The sequence below is a fragment of the Grampus griseus genome (assembly GCF_964374135.1).
Source record: "Grampus griseus genome assembly, chromosome: 1".
Taxonomy (NCBI): domain Eukaryota; kingdom Metazoa; phylum Chordata; class Mammalia; order Artiodactyla; family Delphinidae; genus Grampus; species Grampus griseus.
The window spans coordinates 101,008,281-101,027,084 of NC_139017.1; the positions used below are offsets into that span (position 1 = coordinate 101,008,281).

An 18,804-nucleotide genomic window follows, 5' to 3' on the forward strand; every position below is an offset into this window, starting at 1 on the left:
GCTCATCTTTTGGTTAATGCCTAAAATTCCAGAGAGAGATTCAACCCTATAATTTAAGAGTTTTAGTTAGTAAAATATAGACAGTCATGGGAGAGTTTCCCTTTGGGCCTGTGTAATAATTACTGTGTTTTTATACTGTATTTTCCCCAAATCCACTTTGGGTAAAGAAGAGAGCAAGTAAAGAAGGTAGAGATAGGGAAACATGGCAGACCTGGTAAGCTCGCATAAAACAAAAACAATACTTTGCAGTTTTGCCCCTGATCAGCAGACCAGCTCAGTCTTCTTATATTATGAATATGTACTAACATTTTAATCTTAGTATTTAATGTTTGTTTCTTGAACTTTTTAGATTATAAATATTTGGGAGTGTTTTTTTGGTTTGTTTCGTTTTAAAGGGGCCATGCTTGTAAGTGAACAATACACACTGGTGTTCTAATACTCTCCCAATTTTCTACACCCACACCTGTGATCTTAATTTCTATTTTCATGCATTTGCTCATGTTAAAGCTGTCATATATATTAAATGAGTTAATGTATGTAAAGCACTTAGTACCCAGCATACAGTAAGTGCTCTACTATTACTATGATTGATGCTGTTGTCTCCACCACCCACCTCCAGTTGCTTCATCTTCCTTCCTCTACACCACTCCACATCCTCTTCAGATTTAGCCCATCTTCTGTTCTTTCTTTCACCTACTCTCATTGCTACTTGGCCCTACTAAAACTCCTTCTTTTTGCTCCTTACCACATTCCCCATGACAGTCAATCTAAACTTTTTTCATTCTTCTGAGCAGATGAATCACCTTCTTACAGAGATTGTTATCTACCTCAAATCCCCTCCTTTTCTTCCCCCTTTAATTTCCCTGCATTTATAGTCTCCTCTCTGCTTCAATTATCAACTCTTCCCTCTTGCCTCAAAGGAAGGAGCATTCTTTTGTGGCTAACTCCTCCATCTCCATTTTTTAATTCCATTCTTTAGTTGGGATTAGGCTTGCTGCAAAACACAGAAAACCCCCAAATAACTGGTTTAAAAAGAGGTGTTTTTCTCAGGTGAAACAGCTCCAAAATTAGGCTATTTAGAACTGATACAGCAGTTCCACAACTTGTCAGAAACTCAATTTTTTTCTTTGCTACTGCTCTGCCATCCTTAAAGCATGGCCCTCATCTTCATGGCACAAGATTGCTGCTTGAAAACCAGGGAACACAACTTTCCACAGAGTGAAATGAAGTTAAAGAAGGCAAGGAGGACCTCCTCTCTTTTAAGATGTCCCTAGAGAACTACACAACACTTAATTGATCCGTAATTAGTCCAAACCTAGCTGTATCTGGCTGCAAGAGGAACTATGAAAGGAGCTATTTAGCTGAATGGCAGTTTGCCCACTGAAAATTCTGTACTTTGTGACTTTAAGAAAAAAAATTGGTTTTCTGTTCTAAAGTAAGGGAGATTTGATGAGCCGCTCATTCTCATCTCCAACGACTGTTTACTTACTTCCTCGATCCCTTTACATTACCCTCAAACATATCCTAGCTCTCCACCCTTTATCCTAAAAGAAAAATCAAAGTGTCTCTTGATTCTAGTCATTCTCTTCCTTTCACTGCAAAAAATTTTTTTTAATCTCTCTCCTTTACAATTTAACATTTCTTCTATTCTGCTTATTCCCAATTTCTACTCACCATTGCACCTTTAAATTATATAGCTTCCTAACTAGCCTCCGAATTCCTGGGCATTTAACATATACATCTTTTACCCGAATCACGTCTTTAAATTTTATTTTATATTTAACTTCACAAGTAATACAAGAGTATATGATTTTTTTAAGGTATTATAAATAATGCAAACGTCTCCTTCGGCCATACCCATGGCTGCATTAAGACCTCTGCTGAACAAATGAGAGGATGGACGTAGTAGAGCAGATGATGCTATTTTCTTTTTTTTCTTTTTTGAATTTTTGAATTTTATTTTTTTATACAGCAGGTTCTTATTAGTCATCCATTTTATACACATCAGTGTATACATGTCAATCCCAATCACCCAATTCATCACACCATCACCACCACCACCACCACCACCACCACCACCACCACCACCCCGCTGCTTTCCCCCGGTGGTGTCCATACGTTTGTTCTCTACATCTGTCAATTTCTGCCCTGCAAACCGGTTCATCTGTACCATTTTTCTAGGTTCCACATATATGCATTAATGTACGATGTTTTTCTCTTTCTGACATACTTCACTCTGTGTGACAGTCTCTAGATCCATCCACATCTCAACAAATGACCCAATTTCGTTCCTTTCTATGGCTGAGTAATATTCCATTGTATATAGTTCCACATCTTCCTTATCCATTCGTCTGTCCATGGGCATTTAGATTGCTTCCATGACCTGGCTATTGTAAATAGTGCTGCAATGAACACTGAGGTGCATGTGTCTTTTTGAATTATGGTTTTCTCTGGGTATGTGCTCAGTAGTGGGATTGCTGGGTCATATGGTAATTCTATTTTTAGTTTTTTAAGGAACCTCCATACTGTTCTCCATAGTGGCTGTATCAATTTACATTCCCACAGATGATGCTATTTTCCAATTCGTTCGTGTGTAACGGGGACGAGGGCCCTAGGCCACGCCGGGACGGTCTCTCCCTGCACAAGGCTGCTGGGTCTTCTACCGCACTGCCGTGAACGCTAATACCCGTCTCCCTCCGGCTCCCGGGGTGAGACAGCCTTGGCCTAGGTCGGAGGGGCGGAGGCGGTACGAGTTCTCGAGTTCCGGGATTCTCGCGGGAAAACGCGAGTGTGGCGCTTCTCTGACGCACTTCCGGAGCGCGGTGGGGCTGCCGCGGCGGCTGCAAGCCTGGAGGATGGTGGTTACTAGGTCCGCGCGGCCTCAGGCCGGGATCCAAACCACGTCAGTTGAAAGCTCCCAGCAGAAGGTAGGAGATCTCAAGACTCCCTCATTTCTTCTTGCTGGTTCGCAGGACGGTGCTCAGGGAGGTGGGTGGCGCTGGGGTCCCGCGGAGCCTGGGGAGGAGCGGCAGAAAAGCCGGAACTGGCAGCGCGCAGCTGTGTACCAGGCTCCGCGCTAAGCCTGTAGCTTCCTCCTCAGACCTCACTAGGGTCTTTTAACGTAATGCTTGGCAGGGAATAGAGAGATTAGGTAACTTATTTTGCGGTAGTTCAGCTCCGTAATGCCGATGCACAGCTCAGGCCTTTTAATCTTACTGCTAACACCGTGCTAAGGAGGATTAATTTCGGCCACCAAGCGTGAGCCTCATTAGCTGGATTGGATGGAGAAAGCACCATTTTCACGTGGGAAGACTGGCTGTGCCCCGACAGCACCTCCTTCTGGCGTGGGGAGGGCTGTGGTGACGCCAGCTAGTAATTCAGTGGCGTTAGTCGTCCGCTGCCTCTGATATTGCAATGAAGGGAAGGGAGCATTAATTCGCTTAGGTATGAAAACGTAAGCACCGCGACCGATTCCATCTTTCATTTTTTCCTATATGTTATGTCGGAATGTCGGTCCACCTAGCATATGTGACTTTGAGTGGAGAAAATTTTCTTTTTCAATTATTTGTTTTGTTCCCTAAAGTCAGATCCAGGACTTAGGTGACGCTAGTGAGGCAGGGCCTGCAAATGCAGTCAGATCCAGTATTTAAGTATTGATTTTTTTTTAAATTGTGGGTGGTGATGGTTGTTGTTATTGTTTTGCATTAATCTTGTTTACTGAGTTTTTTAGTGCTCTCTTAAAATTTGCTTCTGAGGGGAGTGCCTCATTCACTTTGCTCTTGTCCCATCCCTACCTAAATCACAGTGTATTTTCACTGGCTTGTAGAATTCTGCTGCCTCAAGAATTCACGCACATCCAAAAGGCCAGAAGGAATCTCCATCTGATGACCCAAGTATTGCTGAGTCACAGACCAGTAGGCAACAAAGTCCAGCTCCTAAAACCAGGAAGAGGAAGAGCGGAACTACAGGTTCATTACCAGGAATGAACAAACCTTCTACTGATGGAGAGATCTCTGAAGCAGAGTCAAACTGTTCTTCTGTGTCTGAGGCCCAGGATCCCATTTTAAGAGTAACTAGGAGAAGGCAGATCTTAGTTGCAGGCACCCCAGTTTCCAGTGTAAGGAAAAGGCTGAAAATAACTCGAGTAAGTGAGTCTCATACTGAAGAAGAAGTCTCTGAAGCAGAATCACATATTTCAGGTATTTCTAGAATTGTGCATCCCACAGAAATAACAACAAGAACCAGGAGAAGTAAGGCTAAATCCCGAACTGATCCAAACCAAGAATCCCATGTGGAAGCTAATTCTGATGCTGAGTCATCATGCTCAGACATTTCTTCATTTTCTGGAATTGCAACTAGGAGAACAACAAGGAGTATGCAAAGGAAATTACAGGCACAAACTGAGGAGAATGATACTAAGATTGTACCAGGAAATGAAAAGCAAATCATAAATACACCTGTGAATTTAGAGGATTCAGATACTAGACGAACTTCTCGTTTGCTAGCAAGATCGCTTTCTCAGATAAATAAGCCAAATATCTCTAATAATGAAACTTATGATGACCCTGATAATGACTCCTTGTTTGGAAATTCAGGAAAAAAACTAATAGTGCAAAAACACCAAAGTTTTAATATAAGAGAGGAAAAACAAGACAACGTTTCACCTCTCAAAGAAATAACAAAGCAGAATTGTAAGAGCTTAGAGGAAGAAGCCAAAGGAATAATAGATGCAGGAAAAGAAATTAATGAGAAAAATTCTCAGTTGAAGAGTCTTTCTGAACTTCAGGACACTAGCCTTCAGCAGTTAGTTTCGCAAAGGCATTCAACCCCTGAAAGTAACAAAACTGCCTCAGCATCCTCAAACCTGAACTGTGAGGCTGTAATGAAATCGTTAGCTCAAACATTTGCAGTTGTGGAAGTGGACAGATGGAATGAAGAGAGAAACAGCAGCATAAAAACAAGTGACTGGATAGAGCTTGGTGATGGTGGTGATAGTGATGAAGAAGAAGAGTGCACAGTTATAGGTGTTGGCGAAGACATGAGCAAAGAAAGGGATGTAGATTTTGAGTGTGATACCAAGCTGTGTGAAGTTGAGCCCAGCACATCTCAGGATAAAGATGATTCTGTTTTATTAGTTCTCAGCAGTGATGAAAGCCAGCAGTCTGAAAACAGTGAGAATGAAGAGGACACTGTGTGTTTCATTGAAAATAGTGGTCAAAAAGAGTCATTAAATGGAGACTCAGAAAATACATCACCTGACAATGCATTGTTTGTAATTGACACAACTCCTCGATTGAGTGCTGATAAAAATTTTTGCTTGGATGAAGAAGACAAGGCAAGTGAGGTTGCCACTGAGGAAGAGGAGGAGGAAGAAAGTGAAGAAGAACCATCAGACAGTGACAGAAGTAAAGATAATGAGTTTAGTGATGAAGACAACTTACTAAATAGCACAAAATCTAAACTGTAAGTTTTATCTTTATTTTTTAAAGTAAGTTTTTGATACATGTTTGAAGTGGCTAATTTACCATAAAAGTATTAGTCATAGAAATTGAAAAAATTATTACTTTGGGTTCTTTATGGAAGAGCTTTTTTATCCAGCATTTCCCTTGTTTATGTGGGTATCTTTGTTAGTCATATTTTTCCCACCAATGAGAGCTAAAAGTACTCCGTTTGGTGGTACATTAAAAATCATCTGGGGCTTCCCTGGTGGCACAGTGGTTGAGAGTCCGCCTGCCGATGCGGGGGACGCGGGTTCGTGCCCCGGTCCGGGAAGATCCCACATGCCGCGGAGTGGCTGGGCCCGTGAGCCATGGCCGCTGAGCCTGCGCGTCTGGAGCCTGTGCTCCGCAACGGGAGAGGCCACAACAGTGAGAGGCCCCCATACCACACACACACAAAAAAAATCATCTGTTAAGGTTTTCTTGCACGATTATTAAGAGCAACATATAAAAGGGAAGGGAGGTAACTTGGTTTTTTCCACATGTTGATTGTAGAGAAATTGAAAAATAGAGGAAAACCTGAGAAAAACAATAACCTATAATCCCATCTATCACCCATTGAAAAGCACTCTTTGGGGGCTATTTCTTTAGTTTCTTTTTTGTTTGTTTTTCAAATTTGTTTTTCCTAGGCACAGGCCCTTGGTGGCAGTGTATCCACTGGAAATACAGGTATCCTTGGTAAGGAACTATCCATTAACATGCCTAGTCTTCACTGTAAACCAGTGAAATCGCTGAGGCTAGTCTCAGGTGTACTTATTTTTTAAATGCCACACCTCCTCCCCAGGATAACTGTAATGTACACTCAGGGTTGAGAATCACTGCCAAGGCACTACAATTGAATGATTTCACTTTCCAGTAGAGGTTGATTATCAAAACTTTTAACTGCTCAGTTTTTATGAATAATTAGGAAAGAAACTGACTGTAAGTCCAAGTGTACTTGTTTATAAAAAGGACTCTTCAGTAATATAAAATAGAAATTTTTATTACATAAATATAGCAGGAGCCCAAGCCAACTGCAGAAGATTGATTTGGTGGATCCAGGGTTTGACAGTTATACTTTTTTTAAATCTCCAGTGGAAAGTACGAATGCTCATTGTTTAAAACTCACTGATTTAGAGGCACTACTAAATGCCCTTAAATTACCCAGAAAAACATTCCAAATTTGGATCACTTAGAAGTTCGGAGTAGAAGACTCTGTCTTTCTCATTGGCTTTGGAGATGGAAGTATGTGGACGTATATTAACTCACTACGTATACGTGAAGTTGAGCAAATTGCCAGATGTATTTCCTCCTCTTTTCTGTAATTCTTTCTTTATAAAATCCCTTTATGAAGTCTGTTGTCATGTAATATGGCCTTAATCCTCTTCTAAGAAAAACTAGGGAATAAATTTTGATGTGCTTCCAAAAGGCTTAATTCATTATTCATCCCATAATTTTCTTCTAAATAAAAATACAGTCTCAATTGTTTCCATTTTGAATTACTAAATGATCTAAAGATCATTTCTTAATCACTTAAAAGTGATCATTTCTCTTTCAGTCTGAAGTTGACTAGCAGCAGCATAGATCCTGGTCTGAGTATTAAGCAGCTGGGTGGTTTGTATATTAATGTCAGTGCAGACAAGCTACAGTTGAACAAGAGAACCCTAACACAGATCAAGGAGAAAAAGAAAAATGAGGTAAGTTGCACAAAGCATCCCATTGGTTTTCATAGAACTAACCAGTCACTTCTAGAAATGATTAGTCCTTGGTAAGAGACTAATTTTCCTACAGTGCAACCACATTAGCCTACTGTGCTTCTTTTTTCCCTCTTTCCAGGACAATCATTTCTTCTTTTTTATTATAAAGTCCCAGCTATAGAAGATGAGGCTTGAAAACTAGAGTGATATAGGATCAGTGTTACTCTTCTTGCAATCACCAGTTATGATCCCAAGGGTTGTGTTTTTTCTTTTCTTGCTATACTTTTAGTTCTTAACTGCTTTGGACTGTGTTGAAAATCTGAAAGCTGCGAGTGCCCACTAACCCCACCAGGAAAAAAAGCACATGTGCGCATAGACATAAAATTGTACATATATTTTCAGAAAGAAATTACAGGTTAGGTAACCTCATCCAAACCCTGTTTCAGCTGTCACCTTGAATGACTTCCAAATCTTTAGTATCAGTATTTTCTAGCCTTGCAGCCTACCCAGGTCTTTAAATCCAGGTGCCTATTGTTTGTTCATTCAGATGTGCTCAGGCACTTGACTTCACTAATTGCCCTTCTCTTCCCTATCTAAACCAGTTCCTCCTTTTGCAAGGGAAAATCTGTTTCCCTTTTGCACTCAACAACTAAGCCTAGGGGACGGTGCTTGTTACATACTTTCTACTCTGCCCCCTCCTTTCCACCCCACTGTCACTGACTAGTGACATCTGTTGTGTTTTTCATCTAGACTATTGTAGTGGCCTCCTTACTCTTCTTCAAGCCATCCTCCATGGTCTTGCTAGATTTCTTTTTCTAAAAAGACAAATCGGACCATGATATTCTGTTTAAGTCCTGTAGTAGTTCCTCAGAGCATTCAAGGTGCCTCTGTTCCTCTAGCTCTGACTGTCCACCTGCTGTGTTCTTACCATTGAAAATTACTATAGTTCCCTGAACATACCCTGGTCCTTCCCCCTACCTCCAATGCAGAGATTATAAATCACAACCTTTAGGAAGCATTCTTTGACCCTAGTCCTTCCCCCTACCTCCTCTCTGCTTCTGCAACACCCAGTATAGATCTAAGTGATTATTGATCATGTGGTATTCATTGTTTTTTTTACTGTCTTTTATTTCTGGACTGGATAATTCTTTGTTGTGGGAAAATGTCCTGTGCCTTGTAGGATATTTTTTAGCAGCATCCCTGGCCGCTACTCCATAGGTGCCAGTAGCATCCATCTCTACCAGTGCACTGTCCCCCCACCTCAAAATGTCTTCAAATATTGCCAGTTGCTCTCAGTTGAGAACCAGTCTAAACCCTACTATAGTACTTGACACACAACCAGTTCTTAATAATCTATTAAATAAATGTCATGCTCTCTTCTCTGATAGGAAAGTCTAGACTGCTACTGTGCTACCCAGCAGCTTCTAGTCCTGAACCTGAATTGAGGATTTCTGAATTGATAATTGACTTCTAAATTGATAATTTCAAATGTTATTGACCAAATTAATATTTGCTGTATTCCTGTGAACTGTTTTGAGGGTTAAGGAGCAGCTGTCTTTAGTTCTTATACTGGGGAAATGACTAATAACCCTCAGGTTCCTTTTAGTCACATACACAGTATTAAGACAGTATTTAATAACCCTAGGCAAGTAACAAGAAATGCAGAAGACATTTAGGAAAAGATTAACAGATCTGACCACTTAAAATTTTAAAACTTAGGCAAATAAAAACACCTTAAAGACAAGTAAAAGACCACAGGTTAATACCAAGATACAAAATACATTTCTACAAATTAATAAGAACACAACCCTATATAAAAATGAAAATAACCCCCCCCCAAAATACAGGCATACCCCAGAAGAAGACTTATATTACAATACATAGCTAATAAATACACAAAAAGTTGATCAACAGCAAAGGGAAACATTCATGAAGTACCACTGACAAAACACAAAAGGATAATCTCCAGTGTTGGCTATGTAAAGAAAATGGTACTGATTAACTCTTGGTAGGAGTTTATACTACTTGGATGCAAGGCAATTTAGTAGTCCCTATGAAAATTTAAATGACACATTTTGGAATCTGTTTTACAGAAATAATCACAAGTGTGCAGAGATGGTGTTTACAATGTTTCATGGAAAATGTAATGGAGACTTACTAAACTAAATATCAAGAAGAAAAATTGTGCATAACAGCTGTTAAAAAGAATGAAGTTGATCTTTGTATGAATTGACATTGAAAGAGCATCTTTAATATATTGTTGGGTTGCCAAAAGCAGATTTGCTCGATGGCATAATTTCATTGGTATACCATAAAAAGCATATGTTGTTTAATCAAAATCTATACTGCTGTTTCTTATCAGTAGTCTAGCTGGTCTCCTCAGTTCACAGAAAGCTGTTTTACCAGCATCGAAGAACTTATTAAAGCCTAGTCAGGTTTTTTTCCAGGGAGTTCAAGAACTCTATGGCATTGTTCCTGTTGTCTTTCGTTTCCAGTTGGTTGGTGCAGGTGGCTGGTTGCAAACCAATGAAATGCAAGTGGACACATTAACGTGTATCTGGTGTGTGCAGACTCAGATTAGAAGAAGAAATTTGAGATGAATGTTGATTTTATAGATTGCCTAAACCCTTCAGTTTGTCTTCTAAAGCATTTTTATTTTGATATAATTTACAAATTTAAGGACAGGAGAAGCTTTGCAGTAGTATGTTTGTCCATATAGAAGGTTAATATATCTGGAGTAGTCTTCAGTGTGGGAGATGTTTCCTTTATAAGGCAATAATGTTGAAACAATAATGACATTCTGACATTTTAAAACCAGTTTAATATTTTTGCAGCTTTTGCAGAAAGCCGTCATTACTCCTGATTTTGAAAAAAACTACTGTGTCCCACCATATAGTGAATCAAAGTATAAACTTCAGAAAAAACGCAGAGTGAGTACAGTGACTCATTATTTAGAATGTTTAATGTGTTTGACTATATATGTTCAGTTTATCTAACATGGCTGTACAATTAAAATATATACGTTTCCAAAGAAAATTGTTACAGATATCTAAGAGCCCGTAAAATATGGTTCCATAAACAACGTTTCTTATAGATTTTCACAAAGTGAAAGCTCTTTTTTACCATCCTTAAAAACAGTGGCAGCCAGCATATGAGGTCACCGTCCACACTACACCTCTTGGCTTATGGGTACTGTTCACAGAAGGCCGGGAGCTCCGTTGTGGGCTTTTGTAGGGAACTGAATGTAACCATTAAAAACACTGGCCTATTTAGTCTGCCAACTGAAAGCACAGAAGGTATTTTCTTTAGTAAAATACAGGGGACTACTTCCATTTCAACTAATAAGGATAAAGAAATTATTGAGAGAGCTTAAGAGGAAATTTGAGGATGGTGCTCCAGTAGTCACTAATATGACCAGAGCACCCTGGCACATGGTAAACACTCCAATATTTGTTGCGTGAATGAACAAAAAATGAAATTAAGCAAGTAACTTGCTAGGAGTTTTCAAAAAATAGCAAGTTTTTGAATTTTAGAAATAATAGAAATTTCTGGACTTGCTGGAGTGAGTAACTTTCTGAGACAACTCGGTGACTCAGTAAAAGTGTTAATGTTTATGTAAAAGCTCCAGAAGTAAAAATGTTTTTTATACATTACATCTTGTGTAGGGTATTCTAGACAATGAAAATTGAAGCTGTGGGTTACTCTCCCAACAAGTCAGCAGTTCTTACTAAGATACAAAGTAAATTTTAAGAAGCCCTCATTTAAGAAACTGACAGTGCTGTGCCTGATTTATCAGAGAAATCACTTTTTGTGATCTAATCATTTTATGAAAGGTGAATCTGGAGATAATATATACATTCCTGTAAAGTAACCTTATTTGTTTTTCATGAAATTGTCTTTATAATTTTAGGGGGAGTGAGGTATAGTTTATACACTGCTTATTAAAATTAGAATTTTCTAATTATTTCTGAAATTTGAATTTCAGCAAGAGCGACAAAAAACAGCAGGTGATGGCTGGTTTGGTATGAAAGCTCCAGAACTGACAGATGAACTGAAAAATGATCTCAAAGCACTGAAGATGAGAGCTAGCATGGACCCAAAAAGGTTTTACAAGAAAAATGATAGAGACGGCTTCCCCAAGTACTTCCAGGTATGAAGCAAACAGAATAATGGTAGTGATGTTCTGAGGATTTTAGTGGAAAGCACTATAGTGATTTGTTTACTCTTAAATGAATAATTACAGAGCACATCTGCTTGGGCCGTATAATAATGGCCAGAACCCAATTCAGACAGCCACCAGCTTGTAATGGCTTTCCATATAGAAAGATGGTGTTCCAGACGGTAACTAGGTTTCCAAACGGTAACTAGTTTTTCATAATTTCTTCTCTAAAAATTATGAAACTTACAAGATGGGTGTACCATATATGAGTATTATTAGCCTAAGAGCAAGACTCCTTGCAGGATGGGGCAGGAAAGAGGGACTCATGTACACCAAACTCTTCTTTTTTTCAAGGTTCTTTATTCTGAAAACAAGTTAAAAGTTGGTTTCCAAAGTGTTTTCAGATGAAAGTCCAATTGATTCACCCTCTGGTAGCTCTCAAGTTCATTTCGTTCTTCTTGGCTACATTTCTTGTCACTCATGGATTACTGTAATAGTCCTTTGCCTCCAGGTCTGCTCTCCCTTTTGGTCCATCCTCTACATTGTAGGCAGTCATCTTTCCTTTAAAAAATAGCAATCTGTTTCATGACACACCTCTGCTCGGTGATAATCAAGATATTCAATGGTACCTTCAGTGATTCTTATAACCTATAGGATAGAGTCTATATCTATACCCTTTAATGTAGCCCTTCACCATGTGCACCCAGACCAGCTCACTACCCCTTTTTTGGTCACATGGTCTCCTCTTAAGCTCCAGCACACTCAGCTACTCAGTCTTCTCAGGATATGCACAGACTGGTCTAGTCATTCTGACTTTACAAGTGTTTGGCTCTGCCATGTTTGCTTGGTGAAATTTTACCCATACAAATCCAAGCTAAAATGTCATCCTTTGTAAAACCTTCTTTACCTCCATTCGGTAGAATTCGCCATTTAGTTTTCAGAGCATCTAGAGTGTTTTGTTCAGCATAATATTAGGTTATGCTTTAATTTTTTAGTTGTGTACCTTCAGATCTTCCTTGAGACTCTGGGGGCTTCCCTGGTGGTGCAGTGGTTAAGAATCTGCCTGCCAGTGCAGGGGACATGGGTTTAAGCCCTGGGCTGGGAAAATCCCACATGCCACCGACCAACTCAGCCTGTGTGCCACAACTACTGAGCCTGTGCTATAGAGCCCGCGAGCCACAACTACTGAAGCCCGCGCACCTAGAGCCTGTGCTCTGCAACAAGAGAAGCCACTGCAGTGAGAAGCCTGTGCGCTGCAACGAAGAGTAGTCCCCACTCGCCACAACTAGAGAAAGCCCACAAGCAGCAACGAAGACCCAATGCAGCCAAAAAAAATAAATTAATTTTAAAAATTATTTTAAAATTAAATTAAATAAATAAATAAAATTTTTTAGAAAGATTCTGGCCCCCTCACTGGCAGGGACCAGATATTCTTTGTCTTTGTTTCCCTAACACCTAGCACAGTGCCTGGCACATAGTAGACATTGTAAATTTTACTTGGTTGAACATACGAACAGATGCAGAGTGGTCAGTAAGAAGGTTCTAAGTTGGCAGCAATTATGATAACCTAGGAGATCAAATAGGTATATAGTAGAATGTATGTGTCAATTTCGTTAAATTGGAAAACTAAAACAAAAGACTATCTGTCCCACTTTTCCTCCTCTATTTAGACTATTCATCAAGAATTTACTGTCTAGCACTTATATAAAAGGAATTTTGGTTTTACTGTAAACTCTAATGAAGAAATGTCATTAGTAGGACCCAGTGCAGATTGAATAAGTGATTTTTTTTCTTTAAGAAACGGCAAAACTAACTTTAATATTGGTAAATTGTAAGCTGTGTTTTCCATTACTTTCTATAAATATACTTTGTTAGAGCTACCCTGAGATACGAAAGATACTTGGCCTTCAGGTATTGCATGACTTATTTCAATCAATCATTCATAGATTGGAACCATTGTTGACAATCCAGCTGACTTCTACCATTCACGAGTTCCCAGGAAACAAAGGAAGAGAACTATTGTGGAGGAACTGCTGGCCGATTCTGAGTTCAGAAGGTAAAGGAATTTATGTTTCACTTCATAATATGTGTGCTTTCCCTTAGAATATGCATAAACTTTAAATTCAAGACAATTTTTAAATGCTTTAGCACAGTTTCTCAACAGCAGCACTATTATATTTTTTGGATGGAATAATTATCAGGGGGGACTGTCCTGTACATTGTAGGATCTTTAACAGCCTCCCTGGTATCTATCCACTAGATGCCAGTAGTGCACTCCCCTCCCCCCCAATTCATGACACTCAAAAATGTCTTCAAGCAGTTTCAAGTGGCCCCTGTGCGGCATAAGCATTCCCAATTTAGAACCACTGCTTTAGAGGGAAGCATGAAAGTATTTGGCTGACTAGAGGAGAATGAGCCCACAAAGGAGACTGGGAAAGAATAGCCAGGGAGGCATGAAGAAAACCAGGAGAGCACAGTGTCATAGAAGTCAAGGAAAGGGACTTCCCTGGTGGCGCAGTGCTTAAGAATCCGCCTGCCAGTGCAGGGGACACGGGTTCGATCCCTGGTCTGGGAAGATCCCACATGCCGCGGAGCAACTAAGCCTGTGCGCCACAACTACTACACATGGCACAACTACTGAAGCCTGCACACCACAACAAAGAGCAGCCCCTGCTCGCCACAACTAGAGAAAGCCTGCGCGCAGCAACGAAGACCCAACGCAGCCAAATAAATAAATAAATTGGTGGGGGGGAGTCAAGGAAAGAGAACGTTACGGGCAGGTATAAGCTGGAGGGAGTGGCTAACAGTAATAAGTGCTGCTGAGAGCTCAGTTGAGGTAAGAACTAAAAACTTTGGATTTAGTACATGGAGGTCACAGTAACCTTGGCAGAAGGAGTTTTCAGGGGAGTGATGGGGAGGAAAGCAGACTGTAAGGTACTTGAGAGTGAGCTGAAGAAATAAGGGAGAAATCTTTGAAGAAGTTTGGTTGTGAGCAAGATGAGAGAGTCACAGCTAGTGGATGGAGTTGGTTTTTTTTTCCTGAGATGGGGCAATTTGAGTATGTTTAAATGTCCTTGAAGTAGGTATGTGTATAGTATAGATTTAAAAGCATACCTCATATAGAAACCTCTGCCGGACTTCTAGATTCGTTTAGTAGCAGAAGTGAAAATGTTTATCAAGGTTTTTTAAACTGGTGTAATATATAGACATGGAAAACAAGTTTGAGTGTCACGTAAACTATTTAATGAGTCTGGTTTATGGTGAAATTTTTAGAAACAAGCAATGCTCTTTTCTCACTTCTCTCTCTTTGGAAATCTCATCCCCACAGAGTTTGTATTAATCTATATACTGTTGACTTTCAAATGTGTATGTCTAGTCTAGTTGTCTCCTGAGTCCAGAGCCCATAACCAGCTACTGCCTCAGGAATATCTAATGGGTATCTCACAGGCCCCTCTAAGAGCTAACTTGGGGTCTACTGACCTCATCCTCCCTGTACATTCTGGTCCTCTCCCAGTGTTCTGTATCTCATGACCAAACGGCATCACCCTCTGTCCATTAGGGCAAGTCCTAATACCTCTTCTCCCTTCAGTCCCATGTTCAAACTGTCAGAGTCCCTCCCATTTTCCTATCTCTCAAGCGTGTCTGTTTCCTTCCCCACAGAGGTGTGTGGTACAAGGTGATTGAGTCTTTGCTTATTTAAAATTGACCTATATTTTGTAATCTTCATGATGGCAGTCTCAGAAATTACAGCGTGGGTCTCTAGTGGCTGAAAGTTTTCAAAAGTCTTTCTCTACCGTTGCCGTTTTTTTCTTACTAGACTGCAAGCTCTGAGGGTAGGGACTACTATGGCTGGCTGGTTCACTGCTCTGTCCGCAACACTTAGTATGGCTTCTTACACATGGTGGAACTTAGTGCAGATGTGATGAATAGATAGTGAAAATACAAAAAAAAAAAAAAATGAAATTTAGAAGTGCCTCCCCGCCGCCGCCACCCCTCTCCCCACCAAAAGGTTACATTAACTTCTAATGTTTGGTGTGTCATACTTTAGAACTTAAAGGTTTGGTTTTTCTTTTTAGATATAACCGAAGGAAGTACTCAGAGATTATGGCTGAAAAGGCAGCAAATGCAGCAGGAAAGAAGTTTCGAAAGAAGAAGAAGTTTCGCAATTAAGATTCACCAAGCAAATCACAAAATTTTACATCTCCCCTTTATTTATTACTAAAGATATTTTGAAAACTGACAACAACCATCACACAAATTAACATAGCCTGGCCCTATTTATATATAGGGATTTCTCTTTGGAAAAAGTTGATTTTAGAGAGGATTAATCACATGCCCCTTGGGATAAAAATAGGGGTGTCTACAAAGGATCCACTCATGCTTAGACCCTTTGAGGAGGAAAAAAAGGAAAATAACCTCAGTCATTTAACATTTTTGTAAAGTTTTCAACATTGGTTATTTAAAGAAAATTTAAAACATTTAAAAAATATAAAGTTTGCTAACATTCAAAAATTTTAAAGTAATATGATCAAACATACGTGAGCAATATTGTAATTATTATGTAGAGATGTGTGTGTAGGGGGGAGATGGTGCCCTTTTGTCAGTTGCACATTCAAGTCCAGAAAATTGGTGAAGCTGGGATACAGAGATCTTGTTGCCAGTATGACAGTCACAGTTGAAACCAAAGAAATGTTAAAAGTGTTCTTGGGGCTTCCCTGGTGGCGCAGTGGTTGAGAGTCTGCCTGCCGATGCAGGGGACATGGGTTCGTGCCCTGATCCAGGAAGATCCCACATGCCGCGGAGCGGCTGGGCCCGTGAGCCATGGCCGCTAAGCCTGCGCATCTGGAGCCTGTGCTCTGCAACGGGAGAGGCCACAACAGTGAGAGGCCCGTGTACCGCAAAAAAAAAAAAAAAAGTGTTCTTGGAGCATGTGTATGTTAGTATATGACCAAAGAACTAAATGAAGCTATAAAAAGGACTTAAAAGATAGATAGACTACTTGGAAAGTCTGGGTTAAAGGTAGAAGCAGGAGAGCTATTTTCCTTCTTAGCAACTGAAACAGGAGGAAAGATAGATTTTCTCCAGATTCAATGTTGCGTTCCAGTGAAATAGTATTAATATAATTTTAATTTGGCCAGGAGGTAAAGTGGCCCAGCCTATCTCATCTCCAGTGGCAGAAATATGCATCCTGGCTAAAGCAACTCACGACACCCAAGGAGTGTTGGTCATTTCTGTTCATGCTTCCTGGTGGGTTATTGTTTCCTTCATGTCGTTATTCACGGGACGTCTGTTTTGTAGCATACTGCTTTCTTGGGATTTCAGTAAATAAGAAATCTATTTTGTGTTTACTGCTTGGGATCATAAGCAGCCTAGTAATAAAACAATGACATTCATAGGTGGAGTTAGTGAAACATCTCTATCTGTTCTCTTTTATAGAAAAGCTTTTATTCCAAGAATATTAAGTTTTGCCTTCTGGGTAAAATAAGGACCTGCTATGAGAGAATTAAATATAAAAACAAGAAATAATTTACCCTTTACACATTCTTCCAGAAGGAGACATTGTTAGTAGAACGTTTCTTCAGCTCATGCTACTATGCTATAAGAACAGTCAAAGCTGTCAATCCTTTTGTATGGTGTTTCTCGGCGCAATTGAGGACTTACGCAGTTTTTTCTCAGGCTCAAGGTGTGTGTCAACTTTATTCATAACTTTCATGCTGGTTTCTGACTAATGAATGCTAGAATAGGTTGAATTATGTGATACTTCAAAACTGCAGTTATGACAAATATTTGGTACATTATAGTGCATTTTACAGGGAAAGCAAGATTGGAGAACTAATCCTTCCCACACAGAGCAGCATTAGAGCTCTGGATTGGAAAGCAGTGATGAGGACCGAGAACTGAACCTAAGCGCCAAGTTCAGCTCTCACTAACCCACCTTAGAGGTGCTCTCAGTACGTGTTTTGAGTACAGTTGACTCTTGAACAACACGGGGGTTAGGGGCACTGAACCCCATGCAGCTGAAAGTCAGAAACCTTAACAGTAGGCCCTCTGTATCCACAGTTCTGCATCTGAGAACCAACTGTTCAACTGCTTGCAGATCATGTAATATCAATACTTTAGTATGGATTTATTGGAAAAAAAAATCTATGTATAGTGGACCTGCTCAGTTCAAGCCTGTGTTGTTCAAGGATCAAATGTATTATAGTTACATTTTAACACGCTCTTTTTTGTCTCCATTGGTTTTTTTTTTATCTTATATGTATTTTTGTAAGCCACATAAGTAACTTGGAACAAAGTAGAGAGTTATCAACGAATGTAAAATACCTTATCCAGTGAAATAAATGCTTCAGCTATAAGTCATTTAAAGTGATCTCTATTAACATTTACTTTAAGGAATTAAAACTGGTAAGATGCATAGTAGCTTCATCTCAAATGTGCTCTTCACAAATTTATTTTAAATCTTCAAAACTGAGTATCAAAATATGGGCTTCCCTGGTGGCGCAGTGGTTGAGAGTCCGCCTGCCGATGCAGGGGACGTGGGTTTGTGCCCTGGTCTGGGAAGATCCCACATGCCGCGGAGCGGCTGGGCCCGTGAGCCATGGCCGCTGAGCCTGCGCGTCCGGAGCCTGTGCTCCGCAACGAGAGAGGCCACAACAGTGAGAGGCCCGCGTACCGCAAAAAAAAAAAAAAAAAAAAAAATATATATATATATATATATATATATAACTAGGTAAAGGTCAGAACGAAGTCTCTTAGTGCTCCCAGCCTTCTACAAAAGTCTATACTTGAATAATGTATGTATTTGTCTTGTTTTTTTTAAGCAAAGCAACTGTTGAGAAAAAGTTTTAGTGACTTTGGCTTCTGTCACTAAACTCAGTCCACTTACTGGAACTATTTTAAGGCTCAATGACTATCAGAAGTACATTGACTTCTCAACTGAAAAGCATTGTAAAGCGTACAAAGTGCTGATGTAGTGTGCTAACGAAAGGAGGGCCTTCAGAATACCTTAAGGTCTTGAAAGATTTCTGAAGTGCTTTTAAGACAGCTTATTAAAAAAAAAAAAAGCCTACAAAGCTAGTTTTTTTTTAATTTTCTAAAGTGAGGAAATTAGGGAAAGGAAAATGAAGATGGAAGAAGTTAGAAAACTAACAGTTGATGAAGGCAAGCTCTGAGCTTCCAGGCATCTAACACAAAAATAAGCTCTGTGTTCAGTGTCCTCCCATAATATAAAAACAAAACAGCTGCTTTAGAGAAACACCATTATACCTATTTTTAAGACCTGAAGAAATGTTGCATGGGTCTCATAACAAGGATGTCAGACTACAGGCCATGCTTGGCTGTCCAGAGGATAAATGGCAGGGTTTTAAAAGGAAGAAAGACTGTATAGAAATGTTTAATGAAACTTTGAGCAACTGGGATAAATTCAAGGGGTCCCACTCTCAGAAACAGCAAATTATAAGAAAACATCACA

At 39.7% G+C, this 18,804-nt stretch overlaps 1 protein-coding gene across 1 annotated transcript; it reads left to right on the forward strand.

Moving 5' to 3' along the window:
- Window positions 1-2,815: 2,815 nt before the first annotated feature.
- On the forward strand, window positions 2,816-17,731 carry DNTTIP2 (deoxynucleotidyltransferase terminal interacting protein 2). The gene is made up of 7 exons (XM_082651361.1): window positions 2,816-2,927; window positions 3,827-5,463; window positions 7,036-7,174; window positions 10,009-10,104; window positions 11,160-11,324; window positions 13,280-13,389; window positions 15,410-17,731. The coding sequence occupies exons 1-7, from the start codon at window positions 2,856-2,858 to the stop codon at window positions 15,501-15,503; spliced, it is 2,313 nt and encodes a 770-aa protein (XP_082507487.1). The 5' UTR covers window positions 2,816-2,855; the 3' UTR covers window positions 15,504-17,731.
- Window positions 17,732-18,804: the final 1,073 nt, after the last annotated feature.